At 43.5% G+C, this 26105-nt stretch overlaps 1 protein-coding gene across 1 annotated transcript in view; it reads left to right on the forward strand.

Moving 5' to 3' along the window:
- RHOJ (ras homolog family member J) overlaps positions 1 to 26105 on the forward strand; it is a 93468-nt gene that overhangs the window by 47282 nt on the left and 20081 nt on the right. The window contains exon 2 of the mRNA NM_001083498.1: positions 20910 to 20968. Within this exon, the coding sequence (NP_001076967.1) occupies positions 20910 to 20968 (59 nt within the window). The remainder of the gene's footprint in view (positions 1 to 20909; positions 20969 to 26105) is intronic.

Consider the following 26105-nt stretch of genomic DNA (forward strand, 5'->3'; position numbering starts at 1 on the left):
TTCCGGGGCCACTGCAGGAGGCTCCCCATTCTTTCTTGCCTGCTGTCACATGGCAGCCAGAGTGAGCTTCTTAAAATATAAACTAGAACATGTCACTTCCTTCCTCAAAAACCTTCAAAGGATTCCCATTGCTTAAGCTAAAAAATACACAAGTTCTCCAGACCATTGTCTGCTAACCCCCCTCATTCATTATACAATGGCCACATTAACCTTCCATTTCTTCCTTATCTTTTCCATCTTGGGGCTTCTGTGTTATTGTTCTGCCTAGAATGCTCTACACACACACACACACACACACACACACACACATACCTGATCTCTTCCCACTACACCCACATTCTTTGTTTTACTTATAGTTAAAGTCTCAGCTTATGTGTCACTTCCTCAAAGAGGTTGTCCCTGATCCCTAATATAAAGTGACTCCTCTGTTTTATATTCTCTGAGTTCCCGATTTTCTATCTTCCTAGAATGGGGTTACTTGTATAATATCTGGCTCTTCTTCTAGAGCCTGTTCTGTTCTGTAAGCTGCCTGAACAAGGGTGGTTCTGTTTTGCTCTCCCATGCATGTCCCAGTACTAAGCATCACCCCAACTCATTGAGTAGATACCCAATAAATATTCAGTGTAAAAGAAAGAAATGTTTTATGCCGGGGTCCAGCCCCAGTGGATCAAGGGAATTCAAAGCGGGGACAGCGACAGCGAGGATCAGGAAACAATTGCTTAATTAAACGTTAATTAAGGATACAAAGAGTGGTTAAATAAGGATAGCTCAGTGAGGAAATCCAGTGGAGAAAAGAGGCTGAATATTCAGCCAGAAGGTGAGAGAAAGAACGACATGGGGAGACCAAGTTTTGGTGAACAAGGCCCACACTTTATTTTCCAAAGTAGTTTTTATACCTTAAGTTATGCATAGAGGATAATGGGGGAAGGGGTAGAGTCATGCAGTAAGCCAGGCTTTCTTCCTGCAAACTTATCATATGCAAAAGTTTAGGTGATTTGCATCATCTTCTGGCCTGGAGGCCTGTTAACATTTTAAGACCCTTTTTTCAGAAAACTTATTTTTCTCTAAAGGTGATTAGTCAGGCTGCTACTGCTAAGTCGCTTCAGTCGTGTCCGACTCTGTGCGACCCCATAGACGGCAGCCCACCAGGCTCCCCCGTCCCTGGGATTCTCCAGGCAAGAACACTAGAGTGGGTTGCCATTTCCTTCTCCAATGCATGAAAGTGAAAATGAAGTCGCTCAGTCGTGTCCGACTCTTAGCGACCCCGTGGACTGCAGCCCACCAGGCTCCTCCGTCCATGGGATTTTCCAGGCAAGAGTACTGGAGTGGGGTGCCATTGCCTTCTCCACTGGAACTAAGCAAGAAATAGTAAATAAATTAAATAACAAAGAATAACTTATTCAATTAAAAGAGAAAAATAGTTATGTGATGAATTGTGTTTCAGGGATTCAGATAAATAACACCTCTTTCCCCTGCTTTAGAGAAAGAGAAAAAGAGTCAAACAGAAAAAGAACAGAATGGCTTTAAGCACATAACCATCACAAACGGTATTGGAAAATAAAGGCTTATGAAGGGAAGGGTGGGGGGAGGAAGAGAGAGAGAAAAGAAACAGAGCTTTTACGCCTGTGGCAGACAGATCTCAGAGAGAAAGAATGGCTGAGTGGTGCATGCCCAGATACTGTTCTCAGATTTGCCAGCCAAACCATTGTCTCCACTGTCATGGGCGCAGTCAAGCCAAAAATGTTAATACTGAGTGATGCCTTCACGTGAAAGCATTAAGCCAATGGAAAGGGTGCTCCCTCTCCACAAACATTATTGACTTTATAACATTTATTTCGGCTAGTAGATATTTTATAACATAAAGTTACTGTATTAGATTCCTATTGCTGCTGTAATAAATTATCAAATGCTCATCATCTTATTATCTTCTTTCTGATCTCCGGAAATAACGTTGCAATCGGGGCTTCCCAGGGGGCGCTAGTGGTAAAGAACCCACCTGCCAATGCGGGAGACATAACAGACGTGGGTTCCATCCCCTGGAGGAGGACATGGACAACCCATTCCAGTATTCTTGCCTGGAGAATCCCATGGACAGAGGAGCCTGGAGGGCTACAGTCCACAGGGTTGCAAAGAGTCAAACACTACTGAAGCAACATAGCACGCACACAACAAGCTACAATCAAGGTCTCAGCAGAACTGCATTTCTGCAGGCTACATGAACAATCCGTTCCTTACCTCTTCCGGCCTCTAGAGGTCGCCCTCATTTCTTGACTCAGGGTTCCAACTACTGCTTCCATCCTCTCATCTCAGACTGACTCTCCTGCTCGCTCGCTCTCTTTGTCTCTCTCTCTCCCTCCCTCTCTCCTTCCCTCCCTCCTAAGGATCCTTGTGATTACATGGAATCCACCAGGTAATCCAGGATAGTCTCCGCAACTCAAAATCCTGAACTTAATCACATCAGCAAAGTCCCTTTTGCATTCATCATAAGGTAACATATTCACAGATTTTGGGAATGTGGAGGTAGGCACCTTTGGGGGACCATTATTCTGCCTACAATTGCTATACTAAATAGTTAGATACCTATGGGTGCCCCAAGGTATGAATCCAGAGTTTGCTTAAAACCATATCAATGGACTGTCTCCAATATCTGGTACCATCCATTCAAATCAGTTCATGTAGTCCAACAGTTCATAAAATGTTTTTTCACTATGGAAAAGTAGTTCAAGGATATTCCTAAACTCTAAGAAAAGCATCACTCCTTCCCAATTAATAGCTCTCTAGTATGCAACTGTGATGAAAGAAGCTATTCTGTTAGTCCTCCTTCCTGGAATTCACCATTCCCAAACCCTCCCTGTCCCCTCCACCCCCTAGAATCACCCAACCTCCTTTCACTCCCAGAAATGCAACAGTGTCATAAAGATGGGAAGAGAAGCATCTCTTAAGAACCGTAATGTGAAGATGAAATGATATTTAACAGAGAAATAAGGAAATTCTCCATAATTGTTCAAGAAGAATTTGCCTATATGTTTATACAATTTTTCTAGCCCGACTGCTAAGTCTAGGTTATATACATACATACATACATATTTTTATTTTTCTTGCCTTTCCTTACTCTCTTACACTTATACTTACTTATAAGCCCCAAAAGATCAATAGATCTGTAATTCTCAAGGTGAAATCCCTTTAGAAGCCAAGGTAGTACCACGCTAAGGGACATTCAACAGATACATATTTGTTAATAGATGCCTATGAGTGCCAGTTCCTAATTCCTTCAAAAGTATGTAGGTTTCCAATAATACTTTTAATCATTTTCTTTCACAGGTCTAAGCTACTGCTGCCCTCTTGCCTATCTTTGTTTTCCTCCAGGCATTTCTAGTTTTAGGCAAGTCAGCATTTATTGATTGGTAAGGCTGTTCCCTTCTCAACCTTCTTGAGATTGTATATAAAAACAATTAGTTACAAATGCTATACCTCACAGACAGCCAGAAGAACTGATCCTTAGACAATGTCTATAAGAGAAAACATTTTGCAGACAGTTGAAGGATCAGCCATTGTGATGATTTTTTTCAACCGTTTGAATTTATCCCAGGAGGTATAATTAATGAAAGCTAATGTTCATTTACTGTCATTAATTCTATATTTTTAAAAAATCTGTAACGTATTTAGCAAGTGTGCTTGGCCATTTTTCTCTCCACCTCCTAACTGGAAGTCAGATTTGGGAGCAGAATTTGCCACTCTAGCACCACCCCCCACAGTGCCCCTGGGAAGCATGGTGCTTAGAGTGATCGTAGAACCAGTCCCAGCAGAGATCAGGGTCAAAGGTTTGGGCTGCTCCCCCAAGACTATGAAATTGACAACCTCAAAGGCTGCCTTATGTCACACAAGCCTGGATCGGGGTTGTTTCAACTGTCAGTGCTGGGAGCTAGCCAAACACTTGATCACTGTCTATCTTGGAGTGTGCCCAAGCCATGGGTTCAATAGGTTCCTTGTTTCCTAGAATTGATCAGTTTCAATTCAACAACTGTGTCTCTGTCACCCACACCAGAAAGTATTCCCAGGACCTCCTGTTGTGATTTCCCGAGTGCTAGAAAAGCTACAAGTCTCATACAAACTCCCCTGCCCTCTACACCAGATGCTCCTGACATCCCTATTAGAGAGGTATCAGTTTGACGGGATCCCCTCTAAAACGTATATGCTCTTGTTGGGGAGGGGGCAGATGCGAAGTTATCCATTTATTCAACAAATGCATTTATTTAACACCCATTACTTTCAAGACACTATGTAAGGAGTTCACAGTCTATTCAGTTATTAATCATTTGTAGAACCTCAGTGTGTTGGGGGGAGGAGAGAAAATAGGATAGATTTTGATAAGAAGAGGAAAGAAAGATACCAATTACTAGGCCAGGGAAGAGGAAGTGGGGTGAAGGGAGCTCACCAGAGAAGATAAGTTGTCTGACTTCACCAACTGCCCCCAAATGGGGCTTTAGCCTTGTCCACAAAGACCCTTAGAGTAGACAGATAGCAATAGTAGGTACTTCCACAAACAGGTCCAGAAACACACTTTTGTAAATTAGGTCACAGAACTTCAAAAAGACATTCAGAAATCCCCCACATAGAAGCAAGCACATTTGGTTTTTATTATACTCCAAGCTGCTGGGTATAATCTACTGAAATATTGAAATAAATGACTGAGAAAATCGGGCCTTTTCATGGTCTCAATTTGCCCAAATCGCTTGCCTCTCACATTTTGAGGTCAATTTCCCCTCAGTAATGACCCAGGGGAGTGAGACAAAATTTTCCAAGCCTCAAGATTACTTGTTTATAATTCCATTTTTCACAGTCCTCTTTTTTGGCTGCAGTCCCTTCCATGCCTCAGATCCCCACCACAGAAACTGGCAGCCCCATCAGGAGGCTTCCCTCATGGCAGGTGCTTTGGCTTTTTGTAGGACTGATAAGGTGACAGTCCATGGGTCGCATAGAGTCCGATACAACTGAAAGACCTTCACTTTGGGGCTTTCCTGGTAGCTCAGTTTGTAAAGAATCTGCCCGTAATGCAGGAGACCTGGGTTTAATTCCTGGGTCAGGAAGATCCCCTGGAGAAGTAGTCTTGCCTGGAGAATCCCATGGACAGAGGACCCTGGCAGGCTACAGTCCATGGGTCACAAGAATCAGACACGACTTAGCAACTAAACCACCAAGGTGACCATGCAACACCTTTTTAATTTCTGAAGCCCAGTGAGGGAGTAGGTAAGAATGTGTACGCCAGTTGCAGACCAGATCCAGTTTCCTTTCTACATGCCTTTGTGGTGTGTCTACATATATATTTTTATATATATATAGGCTTCCCTGGTGGCTCAGTAGGTAAAGAATCCGCCTACAATGCATATATGCCATATTTAAGGGGAGAATAAGAACCTTGTCACTTGAAGTGTGGCCTGCAGAGCAGTAGCAATGGTACCAGCCAGAAGCTTATTAGAAATGTAAATTCTCAAGCCTCACCCAGACCAACTGATTCAGAATCTGCACATTAATAACAACCATTACCACGCAACCCTGCCTCCCCATCCTTCCCTCAACATCCTCATCATTCAGGTGTGCCTCTTGATAATAGCAGGGGATAAAGACAGCTCCCACTTTGGTCTCTCCCCATCTCACATTCCGATGAGGGCCACCTCCTACATGCACTGCCTTTTCTATCTCCATTTTGGAGCCACATTTCTTGGAGCCTAAAGAAGGAGCTCTCGCCTTGACTTTACTGAGGATGCCTCCTGCACCATTCAGACAAGGATGCTCTGGGTCACTGGTGACCAAGCCATCTGCAAGTCGGCACCTTTATTTACCAACCTCATGCCCTGGGTCCCTTACTTGCTCTACTATACGCCAACTGGCACTGGTATCAGTCCTCACCTAACCAACTCTGTCATGAAAAATATCCTTTTATTTATATCCACTTGTTGAATCTCTGTGTTAGTCCAAACATTATACTATATACTCGTCCTCTAGCTGAGAGCTTGTAGATCAGACTGTGCAGTCCTACAAGAGCCCTTGTATTAGTCAGAGTTCTCCAGAGAAACAGAAACAATAAGATGTGGATATATAGACAAAGAGATGTATTATTAGGGATTGGCTCAGGTGATTATAGAAGCTGGGAGAAGATCTACAGTGTGGACAAGTAGGTTTAAGACCCAGGAGAGCCAGTGGTACAGATGGAGTCCAAAGGCAGTCTAGGAGAAGTCATTATGACTCAAGGAGGGTTGGTCTTTTCTATTCAGGCTTTCAAGTGATTAGATGAGGCCCACCCACATTGTGGAGGACAACTTGTTTTACTGATTAAAACATTAAACTTATTCAAAAATATCCCCACAGAAACACACAAAATACGGCCCAGCCAAGTTGTGTGCATGCTCAGTCGTTCAATCATGTCCAACTCTTTGAACTCTGCAACCCCATGGGCCACAACCCACCAAGCTCCCCTGTCCATGGGGTTTTCCAGGCAAGAATACTAGAGTGGGTTGCCACTTCCTTCTCCAAGGGATCTTCCCAACCCAGGGATTGAATCTGTGTTTCCTGTGTCTCCTGCATCAGCAGGCAGATTCTTTACCACTGAGCCATCTGGGAAAGCCCCAGCCAATTTGACACATAAAATTAATCATTGAAGCCCTTATTAGGAATTCATAATAAGAGGAGAGGGAGAAGCTCAAGCATCACAAGTTGGGACAGCAAAACTGCAGCAAGGGTCATGACATGAGTGGGTATGGCTTTCCTGACCACACCAACACTCTAGTCTTCTACAACATCCTTCATCTGCCTTTGTCCATTTATCAGTGCCCTCGTGAAGTCAGGACTCAGTAGCATGTGATTCCATCCAGAAGAGAACAGGCCAGACAGAAGTCACAGGGGTTTCTTTACCTGCCCTCTCTCCCCCCAGTCACAGGCATGCTGACAGCTAGCCACTCAAGAACCGAGCCCAAGTCCATATGCCACTCCTGACACAGCCAGCTCAAATCAGGAGTTTGCTAATCCTTCAGAATAGGCTTGGGTTTTCCCAGTGGGAGAGTCACAGGTCAAGACCATCGGCAGGACAGAGAAGCCACAAGTCAGAGAGCTCCCTGGGTGACCAGATCAGTTTAGAGCAACTCTGGAGAATCTGAACTTCTGCCTAAGTATCTCGACTGAACCAGCTCAGTCGAGATACTGAATTGCCCTGGGGTGGCTGGGATGGTGCCCACACTGGACTTCTGAAGATTGATGCCAACTAGAATAATCCACCCCCTTCCCTACAGGTGGCTGAAATAGTTCAGAGAATGTAGACTGAAGAGCTAAAGGGCCCTGGTTCAATCCCGGGTTTCAGCCACTATTTCTCATCCTTTTGTAACATGAACTATGAGACACTAATGCCAAACTAAATGTCCGGTCTTCAAATACTCCATATATTGGGCTTCCCTGCTGGCTCAGACAGTAAAGAATCTGCCTGCAATTCAGGAGACCTGGGTTTGATCCCTGGGTCGGGACAATCCTCTAGAGAAGGGAAGGGCTAACCACTCCAGTATTCTTGCCTGGAAAAAAATCCCATGGACACAGAAGTCTGGTGGGCTATCATCCATGGGGTTGTAAAGAGTCAGACATGACTGAGCAACTAATAGTTCCACTTTCACCCCTTTCCCAAGTCTTCTTTCTACCCTTTCCATCTTATCTCTCACTCCCACCTCCAATTTTTGTCCCCAGCAAATATGACTTCCTTTTTCCTTCTTTGATATTATTTCTTTGTGTTTAATGGCAAAGCCTCCCCAGCTCCACTGTTTTACCAGGTCCTTAATGCCTAACTTCACATTCTCTAGGACACAGTACTACAGTATTCACACCCCTTCACACATACAGCCCTGACCCCATGTCCACGTGGCTGCCCCTGGCACAACCGCCTTGCTTCCAACAAATTAGTGATGATTCAAGAGGACCATCGTCTAATCTGTATCCCCTTTTTACCCTTCAGCCTTTCACCTTCTTGTCTAGCAGAGTCTGCAGTTCCATCTTCCTATGGTGTTTATGACCATGTGGTTGTTTAAACTGCTGATTGTGGGTTCCAGCAGAAAGACATGGTGTTATTATCCTAAGAGTTTGGCAAACAACCCCTTAACTTATAAAACAAATACCTGCATTATAAATGCATCAGGATGCAAAAGTTAAATTATAAATGTTTATTATCCTTCCCTTTCCCCTAGTCCTCACTCCCTGCCCCCTTCTCCTGAGGAGGGAAAGTGCCTTTGGGTACTGATTTCCTCTCCTCCAAAGCCCAAAGGAGAGCACCAATCAAGCCTTGGCTTTCCTGCGTTGGCCAAAGGAGCCATCTATTTAGGAAGGTGTGCTGGTGATGAATGAAGGGGAGGGGCAAAACTTCACGGCTGTGGTAGACTAGGAAAAATACTGACAAAACAATAATTTTTAAGAGGCAGTGCTGTGGTTTATGGGCTTCTCAGATGGCTCAGTGGTAAAGGATCAGCCTGCCAATACAGGAAACACAAGTTGGATCCCTGGGTGGCAAAGATCCCCTGGAGGAGGAAATGGCAACCTACTCCAGTATCCTTGCCTGGAAAACTCCACGGACAGAGGAGCCTGGCGTGCTACAGTCCATGGGGTTGCAAAAGAGTTGGACATGACTGAGTATGCATGCATGCTGTGGTTGACGGTTTGAATCCCCCTTTGGTCCCTTTATCTTTTACTTAAGGTCAGAATGGTTTATGAGGACTTTGGGGGGTTAGTGTCATGTGTCCTTGAACGTGAAACCACACTGACACCATACCACATGGTTCTCCACTTTTGCTACATTTTTTAAATACTTGAAAATGTACAGAAACTCTACTAAATTAATGGTCTCTCATCTAAAACCTGACAAAAGAGTATCAGCAAAACCATGAACAAGAATTCAAAGCCTCATATTGTTAATCCTCTGACCCAGTTGAACTCAGATACCAAGCATTTCATGAAACCTTCCTCCAGCTTTGGGTGACAATGAATGCATACCACAGGCTGTGAGAGTAGCTGTCATTCAGAGCATTCCTTTACTGGCTATGAGCCTCTCCTTAATAGGACTGGCTAGCAATGAACTTCACATTGATGATAAGCATCCCCAAAATTATACTTTTCTTTTCGGATGGTTTGAAGAAAAACAACTGGGGAAAAAATAGGTGAATAAGGATATAGAAATGGTAGATGTTACCTTACAGAAATTCTGAGAAAATAATAAAGTTATACAAGACAGTCTCTTAGATATTCATTGCAGAAAAGATCCAAGGACTGTTTTATCTCAAATTGTCACACATCCTCCTTTGATCATAAATTAACCAGCAACTATTAATATTTCTTGACAGTTCTTAAGAACTAGAAAATAAAGTTGCTACCTGAAAAGAACCCTATATTAGACTAAAGTAAATGAAATAAATAAAGGGAGAAAACTACAAATACATAACAAAGACCCTGAATAACAAAGAGGCAGATGAGTAAATATAATGCAGAACAACAACCATGCACAAAAGCAGACAACAGAAAAATCACTTAATTTTCTCCAAATTATCTTGTAACACTTAGGAAAAGAAATTATTGAGAGCAGAAATGCACACTGTAAATATTTACATGGCTAATTTATTTCACTCTGCCTAGACATTGTTCTATATTTAAAACCAATTTACTGCTGTTGTCTTTACCGTTCATATACTCCTTTTGGTTTACAACTAATACATTTAGCAGATTCCACCATCCTCAAATGCACAATATTTTCTTGGTACCTTGGAAATGCAAATACAGGTAGAGCATTAGTGGTTCCTCATAATTCTCTGAAAAAGATGAGTTGCTCTGCAATACACAGTTCATAAACCTTCACTGCGGTAGACCGATTCATCACGTGGTCCTCCTTGTAAAAACATAAACTTGGTCCTACAGCCTAAAATAAATCTGGGTAAGCCTGAAACAGAATTACAGAGGGAACCAAGAAGAAGTGGTAGAACTTACATGATGGGAGACAACTTAGTTAACATTGAATCCAATCTACATATAACAGCAATAACAATGACAAAGTAACTACAACTGTTGAGCACCCAAATACCTTTTTTTCTGAGTTACATGTTCATGGTAACCAAGTATGGAAAAATAAAAAGTGTTTTCCATAAGTATTTTTGCGTGTTCAATATAGAATTTTATCTCTTACTCCCTAGACTTTGCTGTTGCTGCTAAGTCGCTTCAGTCGTGTCCAGCCCTGTGTGACCCCATAGACGGCAGCCCACCAGGCTCCCCCATCCCTGGGATTTTCCAGGCAAGAGTACTGGAGTGGGGTGCCATTGCCCTCTCCACCCTAGACTTTATATCCTAGTTATTTTACCTGTTCTTTAAAGTTTCCATTGTATGGTTGCTCATTAACTGTTGAGGGCCAACCCCCAATTATTGAAAGTGTATGTTGTGTCCAACTTTTACTATTATAAACCTTTTGTTGATAGTCTTATACATATATATTCTTGTGCACTTGAATGATTATTCCTGGGGGTACACTGCAGAAATAGGAGTCAAAGGTAGACCCCTGGTTAGACTTTTTTTAGATCCATGTTGCCAGAAAACATGAACATGAACCAGAAAACAGAAAACATGAACCAATTTGCATTTCACACCCCAGTGGCATGTAGGTGCCACATCCTCACCAGTCCTGGTGTCATTCTCCTCATCTTTGCCAATTTGACAAGCCAAAAGTTGCACCTGGTTTGATTTTTTTTTTTTTACTCCAATATTCATTGGCCCTTTATTTATTTGTAAATTTTCCATATTCTTTATATATTTTCTTTTGGATTATTATTCTTATTAATCAGAGAGCACCCTTATGCACCAAAGATAATAAACTTCTTGACCCTCGTACACTGTGACCATTTTTCACAATACCTGTGAACATATGTGACTTTTTAAATTAATATTTAATTTAGTTGCTTTACAATGTTGTGTTCGTTTCTACTGTGCAACAATGAATCAGCCACACATACACACAGATCCCCTCCCTTTTGGACTTCCTTCCCACCAGGCCCCCACAGAGCATTAAGTAGAGTTCCCGGTGCTATATCATACGTGACTTTTTTTAGGTCAACATATCAATCATTTTCTTTATGGTTTTCTTCATTTGTTTTTATATTTTCAGAGTCCTTTTTTTATTTCCAAATAGTAACCAATTTTCTAAATGCCATATATTGACTACTTCATCTTTCCCCATTGCCACTTATCACATACGAAATCCTCACACACCATGTAGCATAGGTTCAGTGGCTGAGATTCTTGTTCTGGTTCATTGATTCTTATGCTGATACTATTCTGCTTTAATAACTTCATATTACATGTTAACATATTAGCACAATTAACCTGTCATTCTTTTTAAGTTATTAGGTATTCTCCCCAACTAAATTTTGAATATAACTGCTATAATTACCCTGCCATGTGCCCAATTCAAAAATTCTATTGGAATTACTATAAACATATTAAACTGAGGAGATCTAACATCTTTACAATACAGTGCTTTCCACCCGAGACCATGAGCTCTTCCCCCATTTTTATTCTTTTACGTATCTCAGCAAAGTGTTTTTTATGCTTTTTTTCATAAAGGTCTTCCCATTATGAGACATTTTATAGTTTTTGTTGTTATTGTGAGAAGGATATTTTCCATCATATTTTCTAAGTAGTTATAGCTGGCACCTGATAGAATTTTTATGAACCTAATAATTCTTTGAACACTCCTCACAGGAACACATTATTCTATTTTATCCTCACCTAGGTGTTTGAATTTCCTTAGTGACTACTTCTAGACAAGGAGGGGAGAGGACTGCTACAAACATACCACCTTGCGCCTGTATTGTGTGTCAGATAGGATCAAAAAAGAGAATATCCATGTAGCATTTTATAAACTGTAACTTGTTTCCTTTCCATACATCTGATATTCACAAAACTGTCTAAAGTGGACCGGATGCTCTAGGGTAACACTTATTATTATTCTCATCTTAAAGATGAGAAAACTGAGGTTCAGACTTTAGTCACTCAGAGAGTTTGATAAAAATGCAGACTTCTGGGCCCCATCCCAGCCCTACTTCCTGGAATCTTAGGTATGGGGTGTGAAACCAGAGAATGTGTGTTTTTAAACCAGCTTCCCTTGGTGGCTGCCATGAAACATTGATTTCAACCAAGTCAAGATGAAGGCTGAAAGGTTCTGCCTCTAAGTTAGGTATTTATTCTACCATACCTCGATGTCAGCTTAATTATTATAAATTTCTAGTGATGTAGTCTAGAGAGGGCAATGGAACCCCACTCCAGTACTGTTGCCTGGAAAATCCCATGGACGAGGAGCCTGGTAGGCTGCAGTCCATGGGGTCGCTAAGAGTTGGACATGACTGAGCGACTTCACTTTGACTTTTCACTTTCATGCATTGGAAAAGGAAATGGCAACCCACTCCAGTATTCTCACCTAGAGAATCCCAGGGACAGGGGAGACTGGTGGGCTGCCGTCTATGGGGTCGCACAGGGTCGGACATGACTGAAGCAACTTAGCAGTAGCAGCAGCAGCAGTGATGTATGAATGTGACTGAAAGAGCTGGCTTTCTTTTTTTAAGTATCTCTTTGAACAGGGGTCCTGCACAAAGCACAGCCTGATTTGCAGACCACACATCTCCATATGCAGGCTTCATTTATCATTCAGTCACTTCTCACCAAAGCCTTACTCAAAAGACAGCGCCCCTGTACTCTGTTGCTGATGCCAGGGAGACTGGCTACAGTGGTTTACATGGCCACAGTGTTATGTTGGCAGTGGTCCTGCCCCACAGGTGGAGTCCAGCAGCCCTGTAGATGGTGAAAGTTGCCTGGAAAAGTGACAGAGGGCCCCCAGCACTGATCCCACCCAGCGGAACCACATTTCCATGGCATCCCCTCCTAACAGGTAGGCCAACTCTAGGACAGACCACCACTGCTGTTGACCCCATCCTGCCACTTCATGTCTAGGAAAGCTTATGATGACGCTTGGGGAAAGGCCAAGGACTCATCTAGAGAAAATAAATGCCTCAGAGATAATGCCCATTTTGGTTGGAGTTTAACTCACGGTTACTCAACCAATATTTACGGCATCACATGCCAGGCCCATGCTAGATGTTGGTGCATGAGGATAAATAGCACAGAGCACTTTAAGGCCAATGGGCAAGTAAACATGGAAAGATGCTTAAGGTACTTGGGGGGAGGAGGGGCATCAAGGAGGAGTTATGGAAGTGAGTTTTCCAGCTTATGGAAGCTTTCCAGGTTGATGGGTGTGGAGAAAGCATTCCAAAATTTCTTTTCCAGATCTCCAGGGGGAACAACTTAAGCAAAGGCATTGTGAGTATAACCGATTGCAGAATGTTTGGGTTGCAGGAGGATAAAAAATAAAAGATCTGGAAAGGTAAACCACAAGCCAGATTACAAGGAGGTTGCACACTCAAGAAAAGTATTTGAATTTTATCTGAAATGACTGGGAGCCATAGTTGCATTTACTCTGGTGGCAGTGAGGAAAAGGAGAACAGGAGATGGAGCCTGAAGAAATGAATGTAGATTAGGAGCCTTTTGCAACTGACAAGGTTGCGGGTAAGGGGCTGCGTGGAGATAGCTACATGGATGGTAAAGAAGAGTTGAGTCTCGAGATACTTAGCAGGGAGAACCGGCAGGATGGAGACACCAAATGAATACTGAGGAAGGGCGAGGCCAAGTACTAAGACTCTAAAATCCCAGGATGTGGATGTCATGGAATCATAGCTCTGTCTTTGGTTTGGCCTCATCCCCAGTCAGTTCCAAGAGCCCTGGAACTGCACAAGCTCCTCCCCTTCCTCTTGCCTTTCATCTGCCTCCTCATCCATCATCAAATAAGGACTGAGAAGGGCAGACCTTTCCTGAACACCCAGCCCACACCCAGCTTCATTCCAGCAAGTTCTGTTTCCCAAAGTATTGTTAAGAAGCCATCTGCTTAGTGACGCCACTTTATATCTGTAGTAGCTTTCTTGTACACCGTGTTTATGCTCACGATCTCCTTTTCTCCTCAAACTTCCAGCAAGAAAATTGAGACTTATGGAAGTGGAAACTTGCTCAGGGTCCCAGTTTGTTCACAGTGAGTTCAGGCCTCCAACCTGTTCTTCTCCCTTAAACTCTGGGGTGATTACCATCCCAAATGACTACAAACCAAATCCCCTGTCACATAGGTGTGTCTAAGGGAAAAAGGAAACATGACTAGTGATGGAAGATGCACAGCAGATGTATTTTACCCTTTACAAATGGAACTTTCATTACTGTAGGACAAATATAAGGACCTAACCAAAGAAAATCCTCAGCTCAGAATCCTACTGGATTCTCAGGGAACCTGTTTGGTTTTCTCCTCAGTCTTCTTCAGAAACAGGAACTCACGCCAACACAGCAAATAAGAGACTTGCCTGAACAACTTTCATTTCTCACATATACACATACACACACATGCATGCGCACTCACACACAGGCTGCTCCTCAGGAAACAAGAGGCATTCTCTGCTGGCAGGCAGATGAGAAGGTTTTCAAGCCACCTTAAGAGGAACACATAAGTTGGAAGGATAAAACCCCACCAGGGAGAAATTCACCACCATTCATATTCATAAAAACATAGCGTCTGTTTCTAGTTTCATTCTATTTTCTAACTTATTTTAATTTGAGGGGAATTTCATCCCAGATGCCTCTGAGTTTCTTCCTTAAAGAATGAACATGTTCATTTGTGAGGCGGACACCACGTAACACATACAGACAAGCAACTCCTCAGAGCAGACCCTGGGGTTAGGTGAGTCACAGTCCCAGATGGGATCTTCTAGAAAGGAGGAAGCACAAGAGGCAACAGTCAGGTCAGAGAGGGAAAACCTCAGTGAAAATATCCTGTCAGCAAGCATGACAAGGGTCAGAATTGAGATTTTTCATTTAAACTCTGTTTTTTGCAGCCGCCAGAGGTAGAGAAATTATAGTGATGATTACCCCTGACTTTGGAACAGCTTATAAAGATTTCTACACCCCGTTAGCTTCCCAGGTGACACTAGAGGTAAAGAACCTGCCTGCCAGTGTAGGTAGACGTAAGAGATGCAGGTTCGATCCCTGAGTCGGGAAGATCCCCTGGAGGGGAGCGCAGCAACCCACTCCAGTATTCTTGCCTGGAGAATTCCATGGACAGAGGAGCCTGGCAGGCTGCAGACAATAGAGTCAGACATGACCTAAGTGACTTAGCACACACAGACCCTTTTAGGGTAAAGGCAATGTGTTTATTTTCCAGGTGAGGGAGAAACCTACTGACCTGCCTGACATCTCACCAAATGAGTGGAAGGCTAAGTATGGACTTGAATTCAGACATAAAGAAAAATTATCAGAAACTTGGACATAAAGCCAAGAGCCTGCACCTCTCCTCTCAACATCATGCTGGGGCACTGTTCAACACCCTTCCCTCAAGGCTTGGCAATCTAGGGGAATTCACCTTTGTCTGATGCTGCTACTAACTAAAAGTTTAGATTTTCTAAAGTTGCATGTTACCTTGTAAATCTTGTTGGGTCAAGATGCAAATAATTCATTTAGTAAGAGAACAGAACACAAAGGTTATCTTTCCATAGGATAACAACCAGTTTTCCATTGAACCTAGCCATTTTATTATTACGTTTTGCTTTTTAGTACCTATAAATGCCCAGTTCTTCAAAATGCTCTTCAAGCAAGATTTCTTATCTAATTCTCTCATAAAGAGTTAATAAATCTTTGATATAGTATCAGTCTATATTTGCATGAGGGCATATTTCAAGCTTTCTTAAAATTCTGTTTACTGCTATGTTTATAAATTGAGGGTTTCTTCCTCCAAAATAGTGAAAATGAAAGGGAAAATGTTAGTCACTTCAGTCGTGTTCAACACTTTGTGACCCTGTGAACTGTAGCCCCCCAGGCTCCTCTGTCCATAGGATTCTCCAGGTAGGAATAATGGGGTGGGTTGCCATGCCCTCCTCCAGGGGATCTTCCTGACCCAGAGATCAAACCTGGATCTCCTGAATTGCAAGTGGATTATTTACCATCTGAACTACCAAGGAAGTCCTAGGACCTCTATGGAATTATGTCCACACACCTAGTCAGGTCTGCCTTATCTTACCCACCAAATAGAGTACATTCGACCTGATTGATGCAGACAGCTGGCCTTGTGATAGGAATGGAAGGGCACTGGGAGATTTTCTCATGACTGATCTGGCATTTCCATTGTGCCAGTTCTCAGATTCATCATATATTCATCACATTGACCCCGAAAGATTTCTCTGGCAGATGAGATGACTAGTCCACCACCCAACAGGGCAGGGGCTATGAACCAGGTTCCTAGCACTGCTGATGAGCTGGACTGATGGTCAGAGCTGGCTTGCAGGGAATGACCAACCCTTCCTCATCTAGGTTTGCAAATGACATGCGGTTTCATGAGGAGACAGAAATGGCTGAGGGGCAGGGGTGGGCTTACATCCTGCCAGGACATTTACTCTCTGGGGGAAACCAACTAACCCTCAGGAGAGCAAACGTGACTTCAACTTCATCAGCACCTCACTCACTCCAACTCAGAAATTTAACCATCCAAGCTGCACCAAGAGCAAACACAAGGAATCAAAGAACTTAATGGATTTGGAGAGGAAGGCCTTCATTTTACATACTTAACAGGTCACTGACAGTTTTTCACACTTCATTGAGACAATCATCTGAGCCATTAGCAGGTCACATGACCCACTCTCTTTAAAACCTCTCTAAGCTCTAAAAAAAAAAAAAAAAAGGCAATTCTAAAAGCTCTGAGAATAGAAGGTGGTCTGGGATTTTAGCCTGACCACTGTCTGCCAGGCAGGTTTACCGGCTACAGGCAATTCCCAGCAGTTAGTGTCTTGCCAGGGAGCTTGAGGCTGCAAAGCTGCAGCTCTGCTGGTTTTGAAGGGCCTCCTCCTGCCTGTGTTGCCCCTGAGGCTTCACTTCCATTCTGTGGACTCAGCATCTACTACAAATGTCAGAAACTGTGCTCTGTACTGTGTAGGGCATGGGTTATGGAGACTGTCTCCTCAAGGGTCTTCCTGTCCGATCAGAAACACAAGACACTGATCTAAATAGCAACCATTTAGGGTAGAAAGTGACTGGCAGTTCATACATATTATAAAGTTGTTGTGCCATGTCATGTACATTGCGTATATATGTGCATTGAGTACACATACACAGGGAGGGGAAAGTCAGACTGGCCCTGGACTTAGAAGAGATTCAATAAGCATTTTTGAAGGAATGTTAGTCATTCAGTCATGTCTGACTCTTTGTAACCCATGAACTATAACTCACCAGTGTCCTCTGTCCATGGGATTTCCCAGGCAAGAATACTGGAGTGGGTTGTCACTCCCTTCTCCATTGTTCAAGGAGAGAAAGCAACAGTTGTTCAGCACGTACTATGGGCCAGGCTATGTGCCAGGCATCTTCTCCTTTAACTTCCTCCTCACAAGTATTCTCTTCGATGGGTGATGCTCTCTCTTAACAAATAGGGAAAGAGGGGCTCAGAGATGTTAGGTCACTTTCCCAGAGTCACGTAGATGGTGAATAGAAAGATAGGATTCAAAAGCAGAACCATCTGACTTACAAGATCCTGCTGTCTCAACCTCTCTGCATTTCCTCTGATCATTTTAGAGCACACCTTCCTTCTGTGCTGATCTAATTCATTTCCAAGTTGAGGAGCATCACAGAGCCAGGTTGACAAGCGATAAGGCATCCATTGCTAATCCAAGATAAGGACTCACAAAGCCATCTGCATATCCCACAATGTCTGAGTACTGCTTGGCTCTGTCTCTGGCTGTCTGTCCCGTGATGTCTGCCATCATCAACCCTGTGATCCCCTCATCTCCCTTCTGATAAAATGGAAGAATCAAAGGGCAGAGAAGAGAGATAAATGTGGTTTCCAGAGATGGGGGCACAAGCACCGCCCTGTCCCCTCAGGATTCCTCCAGCAGAGCTGACCCAACAGAGCAGCCAGCCACTGCACAGCAAGCTCAGAACCAACCTGGCTTCCATCCCAAAAACTTCATCTTCCCTCCTCTTGCCGTTTTGCCTAAACCCAAGAAAACTATTTTAATTCCTTCTCTTTCACTGCCTTTGGGGAAGAGAAGAAGTCAGGACTTTCACAGCTTAACAATGCCTTCAGCATAAAACCTGTATTAGTGACTTAGGAGGGCCTGAGCCCACATGCTCACCTCCTCAGCCCCATCTCCTCCAGTGCATGCTGGGTAGCTCCTGAAGCACTCCCAGGGCACCATGGGTAACTCTCGACAATCTTGGGACCCAGCTCAGACCAGAAAGCTTTCTTGAACCACACTTCAGCTGTGTGTGTGTGCACATGTGGTAGTGCTCCTTCTGCCTGCTCCCACACTCATCTCTACTGCCCCCGCAGAGTGTCCACCACACTGCCTTGGACCCTCCTCTCCACGCTCTGTGACAGCAGACGATGTATCTCCCAGGAGCATAAACACTCCCAACTCTTGAGCACAGTCCTGGAGCCCAATAAACCCTAGAGGAAGGGAAGGACAGAGGAAAGGAAAGACTGGGCTCAGACTCTCAGCCCAAAGGCTTCCTTCCCAGGCTGGCCCTTGCCTCGGGCCTGGTACAGTTCCCTGCGGTCAGAGCTGCCAAGGGAGAAGAGGGTGAGGTCTGAGGAAAAGCAGGCTGGAAGGAACGTTTGTTCCCTGAGAAAACTCAAGCATGATCCTCAGGGCTCCAGTGAGGAAGGTCGGAGCCATCACTTTGGAACATCTGCAGTGCCCAGGGGGGCCAGGAGGATGAGGCAACTTCCAGTGCTCACTCCACAGATGGCCCTGGGTCTGTAGGTTGGGGGGCTATCCCAGGGGGTCTCCGAGCAGCTGCCCTAACCTGTGTGTACCGGGCTCACTAGAGGCAGGAAATTCCATGTTGTAATGGCTGGCTTTCTTCCTTTCATTCCTGATCCATGACTAGGTGGCGGATGAGCCATTAAAGAAATCATTTAGCCAGATTTTAGGAACATCTGACTAGGCTCCAAGTCTGCAGGAAGAGGAAAATATAACAGGACAAAGAGCTGGGGGCTGCGCCATCTCGCCTTCATTTCCATCGCTAGCCTGGCTTTTGAAGGGAAAATGTTTAAACGCCTGTCTTCTGTGTTGTCACTAGCACTGGATGGAGCTGAGTTCACCACTTAAAAACACACATTTAAAAGCTCATCTGAGTGGCTGCCACCATGTTATCAAGCTGAACACATGTTGATCTGAGAAGATTAGAAAAATTGTTCCCAGTGTCTGGGGAGGCAGTGCTTTTAAACAAGTGCTTTTCAAAGAATAAGCCATTAAGAAGCACTTGGCACACATGTAGCCCCTGAACCTGAAAACAAATAAAACTCACATCAGTACCCAATCAGTAACTCTGAGCAGTAGACTAGAGAATCTGGCTGGCTTATTTTAGAGATGCCATTATAAAAGGTTGCTATTCCATTTATTTTTCATTTCCTGAACACTTAATGACGGGGGAATCAAAAATCATTTTTATGTTGGACCTGCACATTTTTTATTAAAATATAGTTGATTTACAGTATTGTGTTAGTTTTAGGTGTACCATATAGCAATTCATTTATTTTTTTCTGATTATATTCCACTATAGATTATTACAGTATATTGAATATAAATCCTGCATTTGTAGCATTTGTACATTCTTCCTAATCAACTAGGGAAAAAATCACATTCTCCTTCATATTTTACTTTCCTTTTCCAAAAAGGAATTAAGTTTTTGTGGAAATTTAAATTTGTTCCTTCCATTTACCAAGAAAATGGTATTACTCTTGTTTTCAATCTGTTCTATCTCAGTTTAGTTTCAAGTTGAGACTTTATTTCATTTCCAGCCATGTAAAGAGTGGCTGGTATTCCTCTATTACCTCTTACTTTTGGACATAATTGCTTGGTGAGGCAATAAGCCTACTGGGTAAATCAAACTCTCTACTTTTCACTCTATACATATGCTTCAGTTATGTTAGAAGAAACCCATATACAACACTTCCTTCTGCAACTAAGTTTCAAACTGTCACGAATCAGTTGAGCGAAAGCAGAGAGATATTGAACGAAAACACTTTTTGCAATTAATGTTAAGCCCTTCTCATTTCACTATTAGCTTTGGTTTCCTGCTGATCCTGCTGTGATTAGTCATGTCCGACTCTGCGATTCCCATGGATGGTAGCCCACCAGGCTCCTCTTTCCATGGAATTTTTCAGGCAAGAACACTGAAGTGGGTTGCCATTTCCTATTGCAGGGGCTCTTCCCAACCCCTGGATCGAAACTGTGACTCTTATATCTCCTGCACTGGCAGGTGGATTCTTTACCACTGCGCCACCTGGGAAGCCCCAGCTTTGCTATAAATTATGAAATAGGCAGGTGGGTTAACATCCTTTGTTTTCAGGGCTTCTTAGCATTTTGACAACAAATAAAAGCCGAGATTTTTGGTTACATGAGTCTATATCCTGAAAGGTGGCTCAAACCAAACGAAAGAAGAAAATAACCTGAGAACGAGTCCAGCATCCTTTTCCTTTAGGGGCTTGATATTATAGGGCCTAATCAGGATTAATGAACAGCCTGCAAAGTGCCCTAGTGGCACCAACAGTATTTGCCTTGGTTGAGAAATTTGGACTTGACTCAGCCCATCTGCTCTCACTGCAGCCCAAGGTTGGCTTTCATTTGCTGATCATGCTGTCAACTTGGTTTAGAATATACATGGGTGAGGCATATGCTTGGCCTTGCTGCCCAGGGAGATGCTGGCATAGAGAAATGTGAAGGATCCTGATTGAAGCTCACATTTACAGACTCTCCTTTTCTCTTCTCCCCTAGTTACTGTGACAGTGGGAGGCAAGCAACACTTGCTCGGACTGTATGACACCGCAGGACAGGTACGTTTTTCTTATCTTGATTCATGAAGGGTTTGGGAGGGCAGAGAATGATCCATTTGACTAAGTTTATGGGGACTGATGGTGTAGACATTACCTCCTCTGATGACCTGGGGCGAATTTATCATATACCCAAATGACAACCAAAATATTTTTAATATCTTAAAAATATCTGTAATAACAGGAAACTAAATCATTATGAGATTCAAGGTATTAATAAGCAAATACCCATTCATTTATTGATTGATGACTATCCCTAATCAAAATCACATATTTCGTGAAGAGTTCCAATTTCTTCTAACCCATGCCAATTCCAGATTCAGGGTTACTGAGTCAATTTCATAAATTTTAGTTTCATCCACTATCTTTTTTCCATGTTGTATTCTTTACCCACTCTTTATTTAAAAAGCCTAATGAGCTGTGGAAAGGTACAAAAAGAGATAGGGAATGGGGGTCAGGGAATAGAAAAAAGATGGATTTAGTATCAGAAGGAGAAAAAATCAGGATCCTGGATGGTTTCCCAAAGTGAGGGTCAACCCCTGAACAACTGGAGTTGAATCTAAATTCTCTATTCTTGAAATATGCTCATTCTGTCAGAAATATTTCTTCAAGTCAGAGATCTTGGCCAACCAATATGTAAAGCAATAGAACCCTCAATTCTTAAACCAGTTAACACATTCTCTGCTAGGGTGAAAATGTCACCTTATCTTTTTTTCCCTTGTATCTCACATGTCATTACAAAAAGTTTCTAGTTATAAGTTCATGGGCCAGAGGGGCAGTGGTTAAGTAATTGATGGCTATGACCCAATTTCTTTGACAGAGCTTTTGTTACCATACATCCTGTTTCATTTATTTAAGTCAAAAACAGTGGGTTGTTCAGTCTGTCCAAATTCATACATCTTAAGTCCTTTGGAGTAAACATTTGACCCTGCTTATTCCCACTGTGAGTCTCCTGGTAATTGTTATATGTAGTTATGCATTTATCTAGATTTTTTTCACAATTATCCAGAGATACGTCTTTTTGCTCAACTTGGAAACAAAAACAAAAAAAAGTCATAATAAATAAAATTCTCCTTGGGATTTCTGTATGCATTGGCAAGAACCACTGTATAAATGTCTTGCTGTTGTTGTTCAGTCGCCCAGTCATGTCTGACTCTTTGTGACCCCATGGACTGCAGCACGCCAGGCCTCTCTGTCCCTCACCATCTCCCAAAGTTTGCCCAAGTTCATGTCCATTGCATCAGTGATGCCATCTAGCCATCTCATCCTCTGATGCCCTCTTCTCCTTCTGCCCTCAATCTTTCCCAGCATCAGGGACTTTTCCAATGAGTTGGCTGTTCACATCAGATGATGGTGGCTCAGACAATATAAATGTCTATGGAACATCAAAAGCAGGTGTTCCACAGACAGGCAGAACCAGGCAGTGGAGAACTTGAAAAATCTAGCAGCAGACTCAAAGCTTCTAAAAGCATCTAGTTTCCCCTCACTGGCAGATGGGTGCTTTAGCCACCCTCAGGAACCAGAAAGTGGAAGAGACCTCTCACATCAATACCAAGACACACAACTAGGAAAGGATGCCCACAGACACGCAGATTGGAATAGTGAGTGGCTCCTCTGTGCTAAGGTACCAGACTTCAGTGCAGCTCCTGCTTGACTCCCCTCCACCAGAAAGCATTCCAGCAATGGAAGGAGGCTGCTCTTTGGGCTGGAGTTGCCTATTCTCATTCAATCACACAGTCACTGGGGTACCCCCATTCATCAGGACTCACAGCCTGAAAAAGAAAGTGTACACCCTTCTCATACATAATCATATCTTATGAATATAATCCAGTTTGAAGAGTTCAACACAGCAAGGATTATTGCCTGACTCTGAAACCTGTTTCCCTTGCCTTCTAAAAAAGCTCCCTATGCCCCCTGCCCTGTGCCCAGCCAGTTCTCCCTAATTCTATAGCAATCCACTACAATTGTCAGCTTCTGTGCATTAACTGTCCTCAGAACAGCCTCTCCCTGGCTTCTATTTAATTTCAAATCCAACAAAACTGCATAAAAGCAGTTTAGGTATTCTTTCCCACTGCTCCATCTTTTTAGAAAAATTTTAAAATAATACTAATATCGGAGTAGAGACTCTAAAGCAGTGGAAAAGACATGTTTAGACTCCAAACTGACCCAAAATTCTGACACAGGAGAAAGTGATAATTGCTGATAGAATATAACAACAAATGGGTTACAGATAATTCTTCAACTTAACTTTCACTTTAATGCTTTCCACCAGCTGCTTTGAAAGCCTAGAGGTAGACAAGGTGGGGGAACATAAAATGTGGGGAAAAGAAATCAGAACATATCTTAAAGTCGGTTATAGAACTGAAATTCCAAGATTAGGACCTTTGAAAATGATTTAAATAGTGCCGTAAAGAACCAGAGTAATTAAGCAAAACAATTGCAGGCTAGACCTAAGGGAGACCTTTGAGCAGTAAAGGGCTGTGAAGTGTCGGAATGCATTCCACTGAAGGATTCACTTAATTCATTACGTGGAACAGTGGTTCTCCAACTTGAGCAGAGAAATGAGAATCACATATAGGGCTGGTTAAAACCCAGTCCCTGGGCGCCCCCTCTCAGAGCTGCTGACTCTACGGTTCTGGGATGGTGCCCACACACTTAAATTTCTTTTTTTTTTTTTTTTTTTTACTGATACTTTAAAAATTGAGGTGAAATTCACATAACATACAATTAACCATGTTAAAAGTATACAATTCAGTGGCATTTAGTAAAAAGAAAAGATTGTGAATAAATTTCTGACAGATAACTTTGAGAACCACTGTTCTAGAACCTTGGGACTCAGAGTCTGGACAGCCAACCAGCAGCATCACCAGGGACCTTATTAGAAAGGCAGAATCTCAGGCCCCATCCCCCACCTACTGAATCTGAAAATGCATTTTAAGAAGATCTCCTGGTGATTCATACACACATTAAAACTAGAGTCTTTGTTGGTTGAAACATTGTTCCTAATGTTAGGAGGATGCAGTGGAAAATAACCATTACCCAAGTTGATTCCCATGGCTTCACAACTCTGCCAGTAAGGCTTTGTGACAAATTTAATTTAGAAGCATTGTCCCAAAATTTCCATTCCCAGCTTCAGGGAAGATAACCTCCTCAGTTATATTCTCACAAATGTTGCTGAGGTCACATGACTAAGGAAGATCTAGAACTAATTCAAAATTACTCATTTGATCAGAGTTACTAACAAGAAAGAAAGGTAATCTCAGAACCAATTGATTGTTCCCTGAGCTGCAAAAAAAGAAACAAGCCTCCGAACCTGGCTATAGGGTTCCATCTGGCTGTGAATAATTAGATTTTCATACACGAACAAACTTAGGAACAGGGCCCCCTCATCTTTGTCTTGAGTTAACCAGGGCTAACAGTTAAAAACAACCTCAGGAAGCACACGTGTTCAGAAAGATAAAGTGCAAGAAAATATTACCTCTACCCTCAAAGTCAGCCCTGGACAAAACCATCTGACCTGGTTCCCTCCACTTTGCCACACCTCGTCACCTCGGGCACCACCGCAGTCCCACTAGACTTGCCTGAGACACCTTCCGGCACTGCACAGCCAGCCCAGCATCTGCTCAAGACAGTTTGTAACAAACTGCATGCATACACTGCCAGCATGAGGCAGCTACTGGCAAACATTAGCTCTCTTCCCAAACCCCTGAAACAAATGGATACTTGAGCTGTGAGTGGAGCTCTTTGTAGACAAAGAGTCTTCAGAACTCTGGTTCATCTGTTCCACAGAATTCCAAACATTCAGTTAGGAAATGAAGTGAGGGGCTTTTTCACAGGGTCACTCTACATGTTACGCCCCAGCTCACACCAGGGAGGCTGATAAGGCCCAGGTATATAAGCCGAATCTATTTAGGTCCTGCCTACCCACCAGGGCTTCCCTGGTAGCCCAGAGGTTAAAGCGTCTGCCTCCAATGAGGGAGACCTGGGTTCCATCCCTGGGTCGGGAAAGTCCCCTGGAGAAGGAAATCGTAACCCACTACAGTATTCTTGCCTGGAGAATCCCATGGACAGAGAAGCCTGGTAGGCTACAGTCTACAGGGTCGCAAAGAGTCGGACACGACTGAGCAACTTCACTTTCACTTTCACCCAGCCTGCACAACACATGTCCCAGTAGCGTGTGGCTGAGAGGCTTTCTGAGAGGGATTTCTAGAGCCCAGGTCTTTCGCTTGACTACAGAGTCTGGAGCTGACTTTTTCACAACATGCTTACAGGCCAATTTTAAAGCATGTTCATGAGAGACTTGGGCTTCCCCAGTGGCTCAGTGGTAAAGAATCCACCTGCAATGCAGGAGATGAGGGTTCAACCCCTGGATCAGGGAGATCCCCTGGAGAAGGGAATGGCAACCCTCTCCAGTATTCTTGCCTGGGAAATCCCATGGATGGATGAGCCTGGCAGGCTACAGTCCAGAGGGTCGCAAAAAAGTCCAACACAATTTGGTGACTAAACAACTGCATGAGAGACTAGGGGAGAGAGGAAGCAGGGTGGGGGATGCTGCCGCAAGCCTGGACATTTGCTAGCTGAGAAAGGCCGAAATGGGAGAGGGGTCTCTCCCAGGTCACGGCCCAGAACCAGGCAACCCCCGCCCCACCCCAACCCGGCCCCCTAGAGTGGGACCAGTCCTGGTACTAAGTCACCTCATCTCTGCCTCTCATGGGCCCTGGCCTGCAGGAACAACGTGAGTAAAACCCTGCTGCAATTGCAGCCTCTTAGGGCAAACTCCAGGACAGACGTATCTCAAAGACAGCATTTGCAAAAGTGGCAGTTAGCTGTGCTGCAGGGAGAAATGAGACTCTCCTGGTGTCAGGAGCCTGGCTTCTCAGCAGGATAAACCCCTGAGTTCTCAGCACATGAGTACCACTGGATTAGGGCTGTCCTCTTGTGGGCAAGTACAGATTGGTGTCTGTCACGGAGAAACCACAGCAGCTCAGCTGTCCCCAGTGACCATTACTATATGAGAGTAGGAAAGCCATCAGTCACACCACTCACTCAGTCAGGGCACATCTTCAATGCCCTAAATCCTGAAACCCTTCTCCTACCCTCTCCCTGAATCCCCATACCGCCCATACCTCCACAGGGGCTG

This window comes from Bos taurus, chromosome 10 (assembly GCF_002263795.3).
Source record: "Bos taurus isolate L1 Dominette 01449 registration number 42190680 breed Hereford chromosome 10, ARS-UCD2.0, whole genome shotgun sequence".
Lineage (NCBI taxonomy): Eukaryota > Metazoa > Chordata > Mammalia > Artiodactyla > Bovidae > Bos > Bos taurus.